General features: G+C 35.7%; 1 protein-coding gene across 1 annotated transcript in view; it reads left to right on the top strand.

Annotated features, from left to right (window-relative positions):
* LMX1A (LIM homeobox transcription factor 1 alpha) overlaps positions 1–17,316 on the top strand; it is a 741,391-nt gene that overhangs the window by 710,762 nt on the left and 13,313 nt on the right. The window contains exon 7 of the mRNA XM_044085395.1: positions 597–767. Coding sequence (XP_043941330.1) covers positions 597–767 — 171 coding nt within the window. The remainder of the gene's footprint in view (positions 1–596; positions 768–17,316) is intronic.

Below are 17,316 nucleotides of genomic sequence, written 5' to 3'. Positions count from 1 at the left end.
TAAGAACAATGAAAAAATACTATAAACAAATATGATCACTTCACATATAAATTTCTGGAGTTTTCTTGGTTATTGACAGGACACAAGTTAGAATGAACTGTGGCACCGTGCCATAATGATCTCTTTTTAACATGTTTCACACCTTAGGATATCTTAAGATATTTGTTCTTATTAATGTCTTAGGATTTTGGTGGATATTTATTACTGTAAGCTAAAATGGTTTTGTTTAACTGCTTTGTTTAACAGCAGATCCAAACGACTATAGAAAGGAAGTGATGCAAGTTAGTTTAGTTCTGATGATGTCCCATTTAACCAAGGACAAAAGCACTTAACTATTTTTATGGTTTATTGCTTAGTTGTTTTTATCTGAATAACTTTATTTTGTGTTGAAGATTCTGGGGCTCCTGTACTGCTTCTGTACAGAACACAATTCAGCATTTTCTTTTTTTTTTTGTCTTATCTATGTTCTGTCAGCCAATTCTTTTTGAATTATAGATTACTTATCAACTAAGTTTTATTTTTAACAACTGTCTACAGATGATTGTCTTCCACTATTATTATTTTTTCCTTGCTCATGTCTCCTATTTCCTTTACAGTACAGACAAACGGAGGATCGCCCACTGGCATGGAAGTGATCATGAATTCATACACCACACTACCACAACAGCAGCAGCTTCTTGCCATTGACCAGGCTGCATATACTACAGATGCATTTCGTCAGGGACTGACACCTCCACAGATGCCAGGGGATCACATGCACCCTTATGGTAAGCTGTGCAGTCCATGCTGAGTCTCAAACTTTTAAAGAATTTCTGTTATCCATGAAATGCTTGCAGTAAAACGCAGGCTAAATATAATAACTAAGCTCAAAATGTTTGCAGAACCTTTAGCCACCTGGTTAAAGAGAAATATAACAGGGAGCTGCAATGGAACTGAAATGGAATGGTGTAAAAAGAATTATAAAGCAGGTGGAATTTAGAAGATGAATAAAACCCAGGCCGGTATTTTGTGGATGGGACCATTAAACACTTCATACCGGAGGCTGGAAGTGGCAATGATCAGAATTACTATGATACATAACTGAGCATGTAAACGTTTGTATCAATGCATTTTAATGTTTTTATTTAGACAATAGTAAGCACAATATTAAGACATCAAAGAGAATTCTTTGTCCGCATATTCATAAATAAAGACCTCTGAGCTCTTTATGTCATCCGGACTATCTAAAAGCCCATTTTCTCTTCTCTGTTTCCTATCCTATGGGGTAATCTATGCCTGGCCTACAATCCTGTTTAGTCTGTTACATATCTGGAAAACTGCTAATAATTCAAATACATGATCAAGTGACCTAAATCATAAATAATAGTTGTTGGCATGACTTATGTTTGTCCCAGTGAATTCCCCACCGTGGAATAAATTTATATTCCTATTTTTTATAAAGCAAAAAACAAAATCTTCAGTGTAACGATAAATCTGTGGTTTTAGCAAGGCAATAAAACATATAAGAAAAGCAGATCCACAAAGCCACAAAATATCTCTTAAAAACTTAAAATGTATTTTTCACATAAAAATGCAAATCAAATTTCACAATAAGGCTTTTTAAGTGATATTTCATGGCTCTGTGGATCTGTGTTTCTTATATGTTTTATTGCCTTGCTAAAACTACAGATTTACCGTTACACTGAGGATTTTGTTTTTTGCTTTATCTTTGTTGTTCCAGGCATTTCGGACATGAGAATCTTGGTTATGAATGGTGTCCTACTCTCTACCAGTAGTTTACCTATGAGACCCTTGCTGACTATTCATGAACTTCTGGATGTTTCTATCAATCTATTATTTGTTGAAACTAAACAAGGCATGATTACTTTGGGGGTTGAGGAGGCACCTGGTCTTCACCTGCTAGAATACATAGGTAAACTTCAGCTATTTGAACATAAGATGACTGCCTATAAATGTTTGCAGGGACAGCATCAAAGCTTTGAAGTATACCTGAAATATAAATTTGTTCCTAGAAGTCTACACATCTTAAAGATGCCTACATATAGAATGAAATATTCAGATTTACTTAAGAAGTGTCAACAAATTAGTTTGGAATTCTCATTTGAATATATGAAGCTCATTAACATATTCTTTGAATTGACTGAGCAATCACTCAAATTAGAGATAGAACAATTATATGATGAACTTGTAGATAAAATTGAGGTGAATGTACACACTTCAAAGTTCGACGAGACACCTGGTAAAATAACAGCTTATGAACAACATCTCAAAAAACTAAAAAGAGAAAGATTAAAAGGGATTTAGATGATTTGAAATATGGCTGCATCTTCTCATGGTCCAATAAGAAAGGAGAAAATACTATGAATGAACTAGTAACAGTTAATGTAGACTGAAAATCTTTCCATACTGTTGAACCTCAGCATATAGATTCTAATATTGTTACAGCAGATCCAGTAAATTTTGTCAAAGTTCAACAACTGCCACTGCTGGATCTGAAATTGAGAAAGAAGAGCTACCAAAATAATGAGAAAGGGAAGAAATTAGACCGTCATCCTGCAACATGGAGTCAATTGAAGAAATGAGTAATGGACATACATTGCTGTTTAACTTGTCCAAAAATGTACTTAGTCAGAATAAATTGTTCGTTCTCAGCAAAGGACTTTCCTGTATTCCAGCAGGTATTCCAGACATTTCGCAAATGATGATAGAATTTAAATGTTTTACTTATTCTTTAGAATTAAAGGCATTTGTTGGTAATCAATGTTCTATTGTGTCTGAATGATGTAAACAAAAAAGCACTTTTGCTCCTCCTAATAACCCTTTAATTTGCACATTTGAGAAAACTATTGAACATGATATATATATATATATATATATATATATATATATATATATATATATATATATATATATGAATTTAATAAAAAACAGAACAATTCATTTCATAATCTTAATTTAGAGCAGACTAGACCACTTACTGATTTAATGTATAATGAGAGTGTAGTCATTAAAGGTGCCGATAAAGGTGAAGGGATCATTGTTTTAGACACTGAATTTTACATGGATAGTGTATTTGCCATGTTTTTCACTGAAAGTTATAAGGAAATTAATAAAAATTAAGTTATGGTAATAGTTAGAAGTCCAAAGAAAATTGCACTAGGTCAACAAAGATTACTTGTAAAGCAAACAATAGAACAAACAGAAAACGGCAGTGACCCCTCATTCAGCGACCTGTTTTCAGTGGAAAAAACAGGTCGCCATATGAGGGGTCACTGCCGTTTTCTGTTTCCAGATCACCAGTAGCAACGAGGAAGCAGGAAGAGAATATGAAGACATCTGAGTAGGTGGTACTGGAAATGGAGAAGTAGTAGTGATGTCAGTGCAGCCCAAATCTGATGAAGTTTTACAAACAAAAACGTAATTCAGGACGTTAATACAGAGCTTTGATTTTGTGCTTTGGTTCTGACATTAAACGAAGAGAATTTGACTGTCTGCAAGTTTTATTGTATGCCTTCCCAGGTCTATTGTTCGTTTTAATAGTTAGAAGTATTGAATGTTTGCTTGAATATATGTTGTTACAAGATTAAACATCCTTAGAAATGTTTAATTATTTTACCATTAAAGCAGCACAATTACATTATTCTATGGCCTCCCAAAGATACACAAGTCCCTTTCTAAACCACCCTTTAGGCCGATAGTTTTGGCCAGATAGTGGATTACTGAGCTTATTTCTAAATTTTTGGACTTAAAAATTGAAGTTAAGTCTGAGACCGGTTAACACAGTTATTAAAACAATTATTAAGGACACCTCAGACTTTCTTAAACAATTGTTTGACTGGTCACAAAATGAAGAACTATCCAATTGTTATTTCTTCAGTTTAAATGTTGATTCACTATTCACAGTGATCCCGAACAATGAAGGAATAGATTTTATAAGAACACATTTATTGTCCACCCCCAGCCTTTGAAAGAACAATGATAAATTTGGTTTGTGAACTTCTTGAGCTTGTGCTAACTAACAATAAATTTATTTTCTAAGATAAGCTATTTAAACAATGTCAAGGGGTGGCTATGGGAACACCAGTGGTGAATACTTACACTAATATTGTGATGTGCACATGGGAATGTAAATATATTTTGAATGCAGAAGAAAATCCTTATTACAACTATATTGGTTTCATTGTAGCTTTGTTGATGACATAATTTTAATCTGGAAGGGAAGCCTTTTACAATTTGAAGAATTTTATTCCTATATATCAACTACTACTGATTTTTTTAAGTTTTAAGAAGAACATACAAGGAAATAAGATTGATTTTCTGGACATTACCATACATAAAGATTCTGCAGGTAAATTAGAAATGTCCCTATATAAAAAGAGTGTTAAACATAATTATTTACATTGTTCTAATATGCATCCACAATTTGTATTCAATAACATTGTGACTGGCCAAATGGGTAGAATTTCTCGAATTAAACATGAGTGATACAAATATGCTTAATCAAATGGCAAATTTATCTGTGGACTTTGCAAATAGAGGCTATAACTCCAATAGAAATAGATGTTCTAATGAACAGCGTGATTGAAAAATGTGCAACAGTTTTCAAGCCTACATTTTCAGTGAATGATAATTCTAATTTTAATACTGTGCCTAAATATAACAATCAGCTTAGATATACCCTGTTATGATAAAAATACTAGAGATGTACAATATATTATAAGGAAGTACTGGTTAATTGTAGAGCAAGTACCAGAATTAAATTCAAATGCTATATTAGAGCTTAACTTTGGGTATAAAAGATTGTAGAACTTAAAGAATTGGTTGTGTTACAAATAATAAATGAGAAGTGTTAACACCATAGTTTCTGTAAGGCAGGTACTCTTGCTATAATTGTGTGCATTGCTCTTGTATTTATACTAACAATAGTGTGCAACATCCTTTAACTGAAAAACCATATATATTGTACACCTATGGTACATGCAGCACAATAAATGTGATCTACATGGCCAAATGCATTTCTTGTACAGCTTACTATATGGATAAAACTAGCATGAAGGTAAAAGAGTGCCTTGGCAGTCATTTGTCTGAAATTTAAAGGAAGATCGCAACAAATGTTCTTTGTAAGCACATATTATGCACAGATAAGACTTATAACTTTCGATTTATGATTTTGCAAGTTGTTCAAACACCAATCAGGGGTGGGGATATAACTAATATCACCAAAAAAGGAATTAAGATGGATTTTAAAGTTCTGTGCATTGTTCCACCTGGCTTAAATGGAACTGTAAGCTTAAAGCCCATCCTATATCAGCTCTACAATAAAGTATAGGGAATATTTCTTTTTAAATATTGAATATGTGATTTATTTTAAATTTTATGGTAGGTCATATGATTATAAGATGATATTTAAATGTTTGAAATTATAAGGGTTATATGGATGCTACACCTGATTAAGCTTTACTGCGAAAGTTGACTAGCATTTTTTTATATAAGAAATACATTATAAGTTTTTAAGAGGTATTTCATGGCTCTGTGGATCTGCTTTTCATATGCTCATTTTTTTATAAAGCAAAGGATGTTCTTCACAATCTTCAAATCTAATGCAGGTAAATAATAAGAAGATGCAAATTTATCTCAGGTATAGCACCTCTATCCCTTATGGACAGATGGTTAGGTATACAAATGGAACTGCAGTGGCTAGGTTTCAAAGGCTGAACTGGTCTATCATGTAACAGCAGCCAAAAATGTATCCTAATGGTGTGCCCGCCCACCCCTATGCCCATGGTAGTCATGTCCCCGGACCCCTCTCCAGGTGGTACTTATGTCCCCATTTTAGCTATTGCAATGACTAGACACCTTTTATGTCTCTGCATGGCTGAATTAAGATTTATGTACCTTTCATTAGCGGATCCATTTCAGTACTAGTGCAGCACCAGGGTACTGTGAAGCCACTATATAGGGCTGTACCTCAAAAAGTCACGGCCCAGGATTTCACTGACTCTGAAGGTTTCTTGGTGCAATAAACAGCTGATAGATGGCATCTGACTGGAAAATAACTTTAAAGATTGCAAAAATATTACCCAAAATATCATCTGTAATAACCTCTGTCTACCTAACTTTTTTCTTCATCTCTAGATTCTGTCAGCCCTAGCAGCACCCACATTGCTGACTGGAGTTTTGTATTGTATTGACTGTCCACTAACCTCATGACAGCTCCTGTTATGGTTAACTGAACTGAACAATAGACTGACAAATATTTCTGCCTTCTTCTGCTTAAGCTAATACTTCTGTTGGAGTTTTGTTATTCCGTATCTGACCTACTTTCTGAATAAACTACTGGAAGTTCTTAACTGTGCAGAAGAGAGGTGATGCAATTAACACTGCTGTCTTACAACTTTTGTTTCTCTCATTCTGTTCACAACAATGGTACTTATGTATAAGCTTTAAATGACCTCCCTGTGTCTACATGCTATTTCATTGAATCCTTTGGTTCCACCCACATCACAAAGACATACCCTTATGTGAATTAGTGTTAATCTAAACTGCCCATAGATGTATATGTAAATCTGTGTGCATATGTGTGTGTGTGTGTGTGTGTGTGTGTGTGTGTGTGTGTATGTGTGTGTGTGTGTGTGTGTGTGTGTGTGTGTGTGTGTGTGTGTGTGTCTGTGCATGTGTGTGTGTTTGTGTGTGTGTGTTTGCTCATGTGTGAGTCTGTGCATGTTTCCTCATATGTGAGTCTGTGTGTGTGTGTGTGTGTGTGTATGTATGTTTGCTCATGTGTAAGTCTGTGTGTGTGTGTTTGTGTGTATGTTTGCTCATGTTTTTGTGTGTGTGTGTGTGTGTGTGTGTGTGTGTGTGTGTGTGTATGTTTGCTTGTGTGAGTCTGTGTGTGTGTGTGTGTGTGTGTGTGAGACATTATGCATATGCACATGCATGTTTGTCCTGTCATTGTTCAGCATCCTATCTAGCACTTGATCAAAACCATGTACCCTATGCATACTGAGACAGTGACTAGCTGTTCTGCAACTCTGAATGCGATAAAGAAAGTATTGAACAATAAACGAATGAACTGTTTTGCTAATTGATTTTACATCAACTCTCCACATGCAAAGAGCCCTGGACTAGCAAATCAACTGATCAGCTTCATGTTGTCAGTCTTCCTCACCATGAAAAGAATAACTTTCCTCTTGCACTTGTGTACCAAAACCATTGGAACACAAAAAGGAAAACAACACCAGAAATCTCACTGGCACACCATGTACAGATTCCCCTTCCAGAAAAGAAATATGTTCACTGGGTAAGCCCGCTGCATATACACCCTCACATCAGCAATTTCACCAACACACCAAGTACCAAGTGCACATCCACTCCTAGCAAAGAAAAATGTTAACTGGGTGATCCCACCAGATACAGAGTGCCTTTTCAGGGTTAGTCTGGCAGAAGATATGGTTAAGTGATTTCTCACTGCCACACGGTCAGCAAATGGAAGATGTGGGAATCAATCACAGAACTGTTACAGGGTTTAGGTCAATCAGCGTCTTGCCTTAAACCTCTCCAGTAAAATACCAGAACATTGCACTGCAGTGTCACAAGCTACCTTAACAATTTTGCTTTCTTGTGCCCCTTTACTCTGATGTTAATCAAAATGGCCACTTCTCTACAACTCATGAAACTGATCTGAGCATTAGTTAAAACTTCCTCATAAACCACCAGTGCCCAAATAGGCATTAGCTCTAGAAAGATAATAATTTTAAGAAACTCTTGGTGACAAGGAGCTGCAAACCCTTCTACTTCTGAAAAAGCCCCCTATAATTTCCTTTACTTGACTCTGTATGTGTTTGGAAGCATTCCCTTCCCAGTCAGTCAATGTACAGTATGTCATTATACTATTGCAAAAGTTTGCCAAACTTTTCAGTCCTCATTCATCACTTTGTTTAATCATATCCAGTGGTATCTTTGACTACGCAAGAGACCTTCTATGAATAGCCTCACTAGATATTTTGCTGAGGAGACAAACAGTGAATGTCCAAGCTATCTCTGAACCTCCAGGTACTCTGATTTTATTCCTCTAACACATTATCTAGGATGAATGGTGTGTGATGACGTCAGCAATAGACTGTTTGAATGACCAATCCTTGGTGTGTGGAGTGATGCCTAAAATCTCATGAGTCTAACTGTATTTGCCATGTTGTATCTGCTGTGGGGGAAACCCCCATCCTGAAAGAGCTTGTAACAAGTTATCATTCCCTTAGAAACATGTTGCATGGTCTTGCCTAGAAACATACAATTATCTAAGTAATGTATCATCCAAACATCAGGGATTTCTGCCACACAGCTCTTTTCAAGTACACTGCTCATCCTTTCAGTATGTAGGAATAAGCTACTGCATATACAATGGTAAATATTACCTTATCCTTTAGAACCCTCACCTGGTTATAAAATTCAATAATAGTCGTCCTTGACTCAGAAAAGCCTGAATGCAGATTCACTGCCTCTACCAGCTTCACTAGTTTCTATTGAATATGTCACTGCATATTCCAGTAAGTCATACTTGACTGTTGTAGGTCTTTTCAGTTTATTATTATTCAATGAAGCTACATCTGGAATAAAAAAGTATATAACTCTAAACTTTGTTTTTGATGCCAAGCCACGAAACTTGTCATAGAATGAATAAGCTCAGCACTCTACCTGCTGCTTTTTTGTAGTTTTCTTTGTCATTGACAGTTTACAAAATATTTTCCTTATCTTGCACAGAAGTTATATTTCTACAGTTTTGTAGTCGGTAGGGTACCAAGGCAAAAATAAAAGGCCCACCACAAAATTCTTGCACAATTTTCTTGCTTACATCTGAGCTAAGTATCTTTAGAAACATGGCTAACCAGCAAGCAAAGTCTATTGAAGTAGGCAAGCCAGAGCAGGAGTATAACATGAGTTCTGGCTTGTAATCCAGCAGGTTAAGCAGCCAAGAAACAATTACAAGTTTTTTTTTTTTTAAGTAGCTGCTGAGTGTTGACTCAGTTCAAACCTGTAGGCTGAGAGTGCTTTTTAATACATCTGGTCTGCATATCTAAACATTGTTATTGGCTGGAATACCAGAGAGTGTAGTGCCGTGTGTCACACTGCTGAAAAGGAAAAAGATTTAAACGTTTTTCTTGGGAGGACAATTGCAAGATGTTGTGGTTAGGCAAGCTTGTTGTCAGGATAAGGGGTGTATTATTTCCTTTAGTCTATAGTGCTTGCATGCTTCCGCAGAGGGAGAGGATCCTGTTTCAGTGACATAGCAAGAGATCAGGAGAGCTTGGAAAGCACTACCACTGCTAAAGACAGCATGGGCAGAATTAATTTGTGTTTGTTTGTATTGAGGTAAGTCTGTCGATTTTCCCTTATTTTAACTGAATACTGCAAATGTCCAAGAGATGCTTAGTGTATGTTTGGAGGTGAGTATATGTGTTAAAGAAAAACATGTTGAATTAGTGTATTATTGTAGTAGTTGTTTCTTTTTTCTTTAATTATTTTCACCATCAAGCATCAGAGATGTGGACAGAACTGGGCTGCCTTTTTGGGGAAGTGGTGTGGAGGCATGTTGTGCATTTCCTTTGGCATTTATCTGTCCAGATATAAACATAACTTGAATGCCCACAGAGATACCATAATAAAAGGATACAAGGCCTAAATAACTTGTCCAACAAGGACCATACTTGGTATTCTATAGACTGCTAAGATGTGACCTGCATCTAGCATACAGGGTATCCTCTGACCCATTGCTGGTGGATTTGCTGCACAACAGCAAGTCATATGGCATCAGAAATGCTTAGTTTAGGGATATAAACCTCCTCTGCAATATTAACAGAACAGTTTGGAGGGAAGTCTATATTTTCCAGAGGATACCGCTACTATGGAACAGACTCCCCATCCACATAAAAGAAATAAGTTCATCCCTCTCCATTTTCAAGTGAAACTTAGATCTATGAATGGAAACCAGAAGTATTTATACCAGGACACTCTATACTACTAATTGACAGATGTAGCTCCTAAATACTTTATCGCATGCATGGGTCCCCTCAAATTATCTGTGGTATGACCCCAGTTATTCTCATTAGGAGTAATATATTATTATCAACCTGGGGTTGAGTAAGGCCAGTCTCTAACTAAATGGGATAGGTTATTTTGAGCACAAAAGTGAGACTGGCTATACTTAAAATAGCCTACAAGGGCAGCTAGACTAGTACTGACCTCTGAACCCATTTAAAGCAATAATGAAAAAAGTTCACATTTCCCTTGAGAGAACTTCAAAGACAAACTGTTGTATGAGAAAATTTGATTTTATTTATCCACCTAATTTTGTCCTCTTGTTTTCTTACATCTGGTGGCTCTTGAGTTGTCCAGCTTGAATGCTAATTTGATGTCCAAATTACCTTCCACTCACATTTTTCCTATTCTTGGTCACTATAAAATCATATTGTGAAGGTCTTCCCTACCCTTAAGCTATGTAAACTGTTCTATACTTCCATTCATTTTGCGGTACCGCACTATAGTTACAGTCTCCAATACCCATAGCTTTAACAATTTTTCCAGATTACTTTTAAAATGTCTTATTTATACCCACTATTTGAAATTAAGATGGTGCCTGAGATTATTTGACTGACTTGGTGAGCTATCTAATTTAAACGTCTTACAATTTTCTGAATAATTCTGTTAACAATTGCTCAAGCTTGGTTAGAGAGAAAAGTGCTTAGTTTTCCTTGAAGACTACAAGCTGGCTGAGAGATGTTGCATTGCTTTTCGTTGGGTGGAGAGTGTGGATAAAAATGGAATATACGGGTGTCTGGTGTGTGATATATGAAATATTTTGTATGCTTAGAGAATGGGTTTCTTGATGGCTGGTGAAGCTATTATTTGCAAACTGAGTTCTTTAGATAACAATACAAGATATTTCATGTATTATACATGCCAGACCTTGACATATTCCATTTATCCATTTTCTTGGGTTTTTATATTAGAAAATAATTCATTAATTTAAATATGCCATACTCATGGTCCAAGTTACTTTGGAATATTCCTTTAGGTGGTCTGTGTAGACTTTTTTTATGAAAAGACTGCCTTGTTGATATATTTTATATATCAAGGTAGGTTCTATGGTGGTTTAATCATTTTTAAAGTACAACTTCATTTGCATGCAATTTAGAAGTATAAAGAAGGCTGTGTTTACATTTATTAATTGAATAATTTAGTTATGTTGATTTTGATAGAATCAATTCTGTTTTGCCAGTAATGCTGTGTTCTGACTGGCTAGTCATGGTAATTTAATTCTTTTGACCTTTTATTCTGACTTTCTCATTCTAATATGAATAAGTTTTATCTCTAATTATTTGATTAAGTGTACAGTGTTGCTTCTGAGAGAGAGAGAGAGAGAGAGAGAGAGAGAGAGTGTGTGTGTGTGTGTGTGTGTGTGTGTGTGTGGGGGGGCAGAGTATAAAGTTTTCTCTTTTTCCACATTGCAGTGAATGGAAAGTATAGTCAATATTTTATATTTTGTTTCATATTAGCCTTTTCAATCTAAAATAAGTTTTTATTGTGTCATTTAGTCAGAGAGTAGACTATAGGTGTAGATTTTTCAGTGCTTATATGCAGTCACTTTTTTACCTTCTAATGAATGGGAAATGTGGCCTTGTGTTTGCGTATTGTTTTATTTTATTTTACTTTATATTGTTAGATTAAATGACAGTTTTGGTTTCAATGTTGTTTTAAGTTAGTTATTTTATTTTATTTTTGTCATTTGTAAGTTTTTATGCTAGATTTTAGTGAGTAGTATAAATGTGATAGGGGAGTTTTGGTAGCTTTGGTCACACACATCAAACTAAACTGTTGATGAAGCACCAAGGGTATGCATGTTTTTGATGATGCATCAGGAGTACAAATAAACAAGTACCACCTAGTCAGTACACCATCAATGTGTTTTAGTAATCCTATGTGTCGTAGGTCTACTGTTAAGATAAATCCTGTAAGCTACCACAAGACCTACTGCTTTATTAAGGCAGCGGCCAACCAAAACTCCAAAAATCAAATGAATATCCTTTAACATCCACGTATATGCAGTATTACTATAGCAGGCCAAAGAACTAGCGAGAGAGAAAGAGAGAGAGATATGTGTATGACTTGAGTTCACCATCTTTGTTTTTTCTAAAGGCGGTTTTCAAAGGGAATGTAGAAAAGGTCATACCACATGCTATACACATACTGAAAATATTTTGTTTCATTCTGGAACTTAATGGTGGAGGGGAAACTCGCCACATTTTTCATATAAATACCCACTCATCATCTCTTAAAGCAAATGCTGACTCATAAATGCTCCCCTAGCATGCGCTTGGCATGATAACCTTAGATCTTACTGATATATTTGCAATGGCAGTCAGTCACATGAATAGAAGACAACAGGAACTAGTAAATGCCTTGACAATGTCTGTAGGCCTTAAGAGTTGGCAACACAGCCTCTTTCAACATTAATGGAACTGTAATCAGTGATTCAGTGAATAGATGTACAGATACGTTACTCATCAAATTATATAAAAACATATGACGGTGGCCTGCTTTTTGGGTGGCAAAAACTAGGACAGTATGAAGGGCAAAAAAGTCACAGAACATCTAGCAAAATAAATGTAGAGGCTAGTGATAGAATTGCTTTGCTCTGTGGTAGATACAGAATTATATACCTGTGCTCTCTATTCCCCTCTGTGATGCAGGACAGGTATATATATTATGTGGGATTTTACCTGACCTAGGATGGCAAAGTGGTATTATAACCAAATAATTGGTTGTTATTGTGTGAGTCTTAAGGTTGTGTCTATATATGAGGACATGTGGCATGCCAGCAAGTTCTGTGGGTGATGATCAAAAGTTCTCTGTTTAAGGATTAAGCATTCTGTATTGAAAAGATTCATCCAGTTAATGCCTTTTTTGGCAAGGTAAATTTGACAGACTTCCCAAGTTATTACCATAAGAGTCAGGCAATGTCACAGCAGCTGTTCTTAACACCAGAATAAAGAACTGAACATTTCACTCTTGGAGCATTCTTATCCATGGATGGTATGAAGGCTTGCATCTGCACTGAATCATTGGCACAAATATCTACCGAGTTAATTTCCAGGGGAGAACTCTCAGGTCTGAGAGGAACTCATGGAGCAGTGTTCAGTTTTATTTATGAAAATCTCAAATCTAAACAGCTGACTCCACGGAACAAGGGAGAACTGTTTTGTGCCAGTAACTACAGTCAATACTGAAATATACTGTTGCAAGAGCTACAGACTCCCCCATTAGCTTCAATAAGTATGAATAATTCCTTGGATGACACCAGTTACCCTACAGCTGCATGGGATAATTACACAACCGAAAACAAAAATTTTAAATGTTTCTTGACATTTTTACTTAAAATTGCTTTCAGCATTTAGTAACTCCCACACCCCTCTTTCTCACTCAAAGACATTATAGACTAGATACTGTGCTAATTAACATGCCATCTTTCTTTCTTTCCCAACTGTCCTGTCTTCCTTAGTTAAATCTGTCCTTGAGACAATTGCACTAACAATAAGAACCTACACACCAAAAGACAGCTAGTTCACCCAGGCTAACACTGTGCTAAAAAGCAAATAAACTGTCTGTGCAATCCAATAATAAAAGTTCTGTTAAAATCCAGAATTTAATGAAAAGAATGAAATAAAACAAAATAAGAAAAATGTAAGTCCCTTATTCAACGATAAGCGCTTTTGAATAGTTCTTCTTCAGATCGTATAATCAAATGGGATATTCATCTGTATATATAAGCCAGTCAGAATTATTCACCCAATGAGAAATCAACACCAAAGTTCCAGCCAATTCATGTTTGGATTTCTCCATCTAATTTGCATAAACAGAGTTAACAGTCCCATTTTCTAAATGGATGCCTCACACAGCTCGCTCATGTTCAGTACTAATGAAATATGCAAAGTAGGTGATGTTAGTAACCAAAAGCACTTCCAAAAGAAGTAACAGGTGAAGCAGCTAGCTTTCATTCATACTTAGAAGCATGCCTCATACCAGTGTATTGGAGTCAGAATATGCAAAATAGGTGAACTAAACAGCTAATAGTAGTTTCTAAGAAACAACACAACACAAATCTGCTAGCCTTCATGTATTCTTATTGAAAAACTTGTCAAATAATCCCAGAAGCAGTTTTTTACATATTTCTAATATTCAATAGAGGAAAAATGGCACGAGCAATAAATGGATGATCTAAGTAGCCAATAGTGGCTTCCAAGGAGCGGCAGAAAACAAATCTGCTGACTTTTATAAATTCCTATTATGAAACTTCTTTTCTTTTATCTAATTAACCCAAAAGAAGTTTTTCACATATCTCTGATGTCCAGCGATGGGGATGACAAAAAAAATGTATAGTAATAAACATCGCTATCGATAAAAGATAGGCGATGTCATTACGAAAATTTCATTTCCCAAAACAGGGATATGGCAGGACAATTGCTGAGTGACAATAAATGTCAAGGCTTCATGTCTTGCATGGCCACATTTGTATCTCAATAAATTCACATGGTGACTGCCTTTAAGTTTTTCCTGAGAGGAGTATAAGTATGTTATTTCACTCTAGCAATGTATGCAAGTTTCAGACTTCATTTCATCCATACAAAGTCAGTATATATAAGTTTCTGACTTCATCCCATCCATTCAAGATCAATAGGGAACTTTTACTAAAATTCCACCATCTCTGTTCAGATGTTTATCATGCTGTTCAGTTTTGTTTAGATGAAACCAGAGCAGGAAAGATATGGGCATATTAAACTACGAATAGCATATGTCGACAGCATCAAATCTTCTAATCTTGACACTAACATAATCGAACTTAATCAAACTTCCATTAGGACATAAATGCTCTTATAAAACAAAGTAATGAGTATGTTATTTCACTATAGCAATGTATGCAAGTTTCAGACGTCATTCCATCCATCCAAAATGTATAAGATTCTGATTTCATCCAATCCATTCAAGATCAATAGGAGATTTTACTAAGATTGCACCATGTCTCTTCAGATATTTATCATTCATCACTTATGATCTCATTAGCTCATGGTCGATTGACATCGCTTCAAGACAGGTTTTAACGGCATAATACTATTCAACCCCGGATGTTGATCAGCTCTAAGGTTTATTATCCATTTGGTTTCCCTAAGTTCAGTTATGTTCTCAATATCCCCTTTTTTTGGGGCCAATATGTATGGTCTCTATAGCTTTATATAAAAACAAGTGATCTTTATGGTGACTGACATGATTAGCTAGGGCATTATGAGCATCTTGGTTCACAATGTCTCTTTGATTCCTCTATATGCGTTTCTTAAGCATTTGATTTGTTTTTGCCTACATAAAATGACTGGCACAATCTACATGTAGCCAGATAAATAACGTAGCTCGTGGTACAAGTTGCTTTGACATCAAATATATAAAGTCTCTTCATTCTTGGATGCTCAAACTTATTGCTACTATCTATCAAAGTACAAATATTGCAATTGCCACACATAAAAGTCCCCTTCTGTCCTTGAATCTGCTTCATCTTTTGTGTATTAGTGCACAATAATCTTTTCAGATTCCTCTTGTTTTTGTAGCAGAAGCATGGTCTTTCTCCCACTATGTCTTTCAAATGGGAATCTTGCGTTAAAATGGGCCAAAGCTGTTGGATTATTTGCGGAACGTGGTAGTTATCTGCTCTAGAAGTTAGAGCAAATCTGGTCGGTGTATCTTTATCCTTCTTCCTATTTTCCTTTCCCTGCATTTGGTAATCCCAAGTCTTTCCCCTTATAGCCTCTCTCTTTGGTTTATCTTTTATCCAATATATCCTTTTAGGTACTTCTAAAACAGCAATTATCCCAAACATAATGAGGTCCTTACCAGGATAAAGTAGAATGAAAATTTAAACAAGCCAGATGGGCAACAAATGACAAATTTACACTATTGCACAATATGTTTATTGATTATTTTGTATTCCTGCAATATAAATATGAGGGTAATTGTAGGACACAACACAGAGGAGGAACCATAAAATAAACAAGCTATATTGTAAAAGGATATGAATGCTCTATTCTAAAGCAATCCTGTCAGCCACTGCCAGAAATTTGGCTTAATATAACCTAAATGAATGATCTTTTACAAAAACAATCCATGAAAATAAAGCCTCTATAAACTCTGATATTCTAAACACAGTGATATTGCTACCTTCTTTCATGTGCCTAATACCTATAGCAGCACCACTGTGACTCCCCTGCACAATAATGACCACTTAACAGACATAAATAATTATAGACCTATCAGTCTCAGCAGCTTTATATGCAAAGCCATGGAATGCATTATAGCAGAGATCATTTATTTGGACATATGCAGCTTAACTGATCTAGACCATAATCAGTTCAGTTTTGTGAAGGACATGGCTTAGCTCCTGAACCTACTAAGTTTATCTGAAAAGATTATAGAGGATCGACAGTGGTCACCCAGTGCATGTATGCTGCTTATTTTGACCTGGTCATGCATTTAGCACTATCCCTCATGCTGTTGCTATTGAAAAAGAAGACAAATTTAATGTAAACCCTGACTTTGTCTATCAGATTGCAAATTGCATATGCAATAGAAACTAAGTTGTGAAAGCTGATTGCACCAACTTTAGATATACATTTTTAACTAGTAAGATAACATGGGAATCAGTGCTGGGCCTTCTTCTGTTTGGCATTTATTCTGCAGACATTCAACCAGTATCTCAGAGGTGTGGTTGATCAGGTTTTCTAATGACTGCAGTCTGAGCACTATTATCTCATCATCTACCGATAGTAAATGACACCTGCAAGGCCTGGAATAAGCAGATAACTGGTGTATCAAAAACTCTCATGCTAAATGCAAAAACATGCAGCATAATAGTGTTCAGCAAAAAAACTGCTCCCATCTCATACATTACACATTATAAATGCTACTCCTCTTTAGAAAGATATGGTCATAAGAGACTTGAATATTTATGTAGGCAACTCTCTCATCTGATCATTGTGTTTCCACCATAGTCAGGAACTCCTTCTATCTGGACCAGTTTATTTCCAGGGTAATATTTTCAAGAGCCAAAGAAGTTGTTCTACCACTGTGCTCTTCCATTATTAGATTCATCATCTAATGCAGTGCTCACCTTTGATATTTAGAAATCCCAGCATATTGCTCAATGATATAAGTCCTAAAGATTTCTAACTAAGAAAATTAAAGGCCTTAAATCCTGGTCTGAGATGACCAATGTCTCGCTTT

This window comes from Protopterus annectens, chromosome 10.part0, assembly GCF_019279795.1.
Source record: "Protopterus annectens isolate FY-2018-M chromosome 10.part0, PAN1.0, whole genome shotgun sequence".
NCBI lineage: Eukaryota > Metazoa > Chordata > Ceratodontiformes > Protopteridae > Protopterus > Protopterus annectens.
This window is presented reverse-complemented; position numbering and strand designations above follow the sequence as displayed.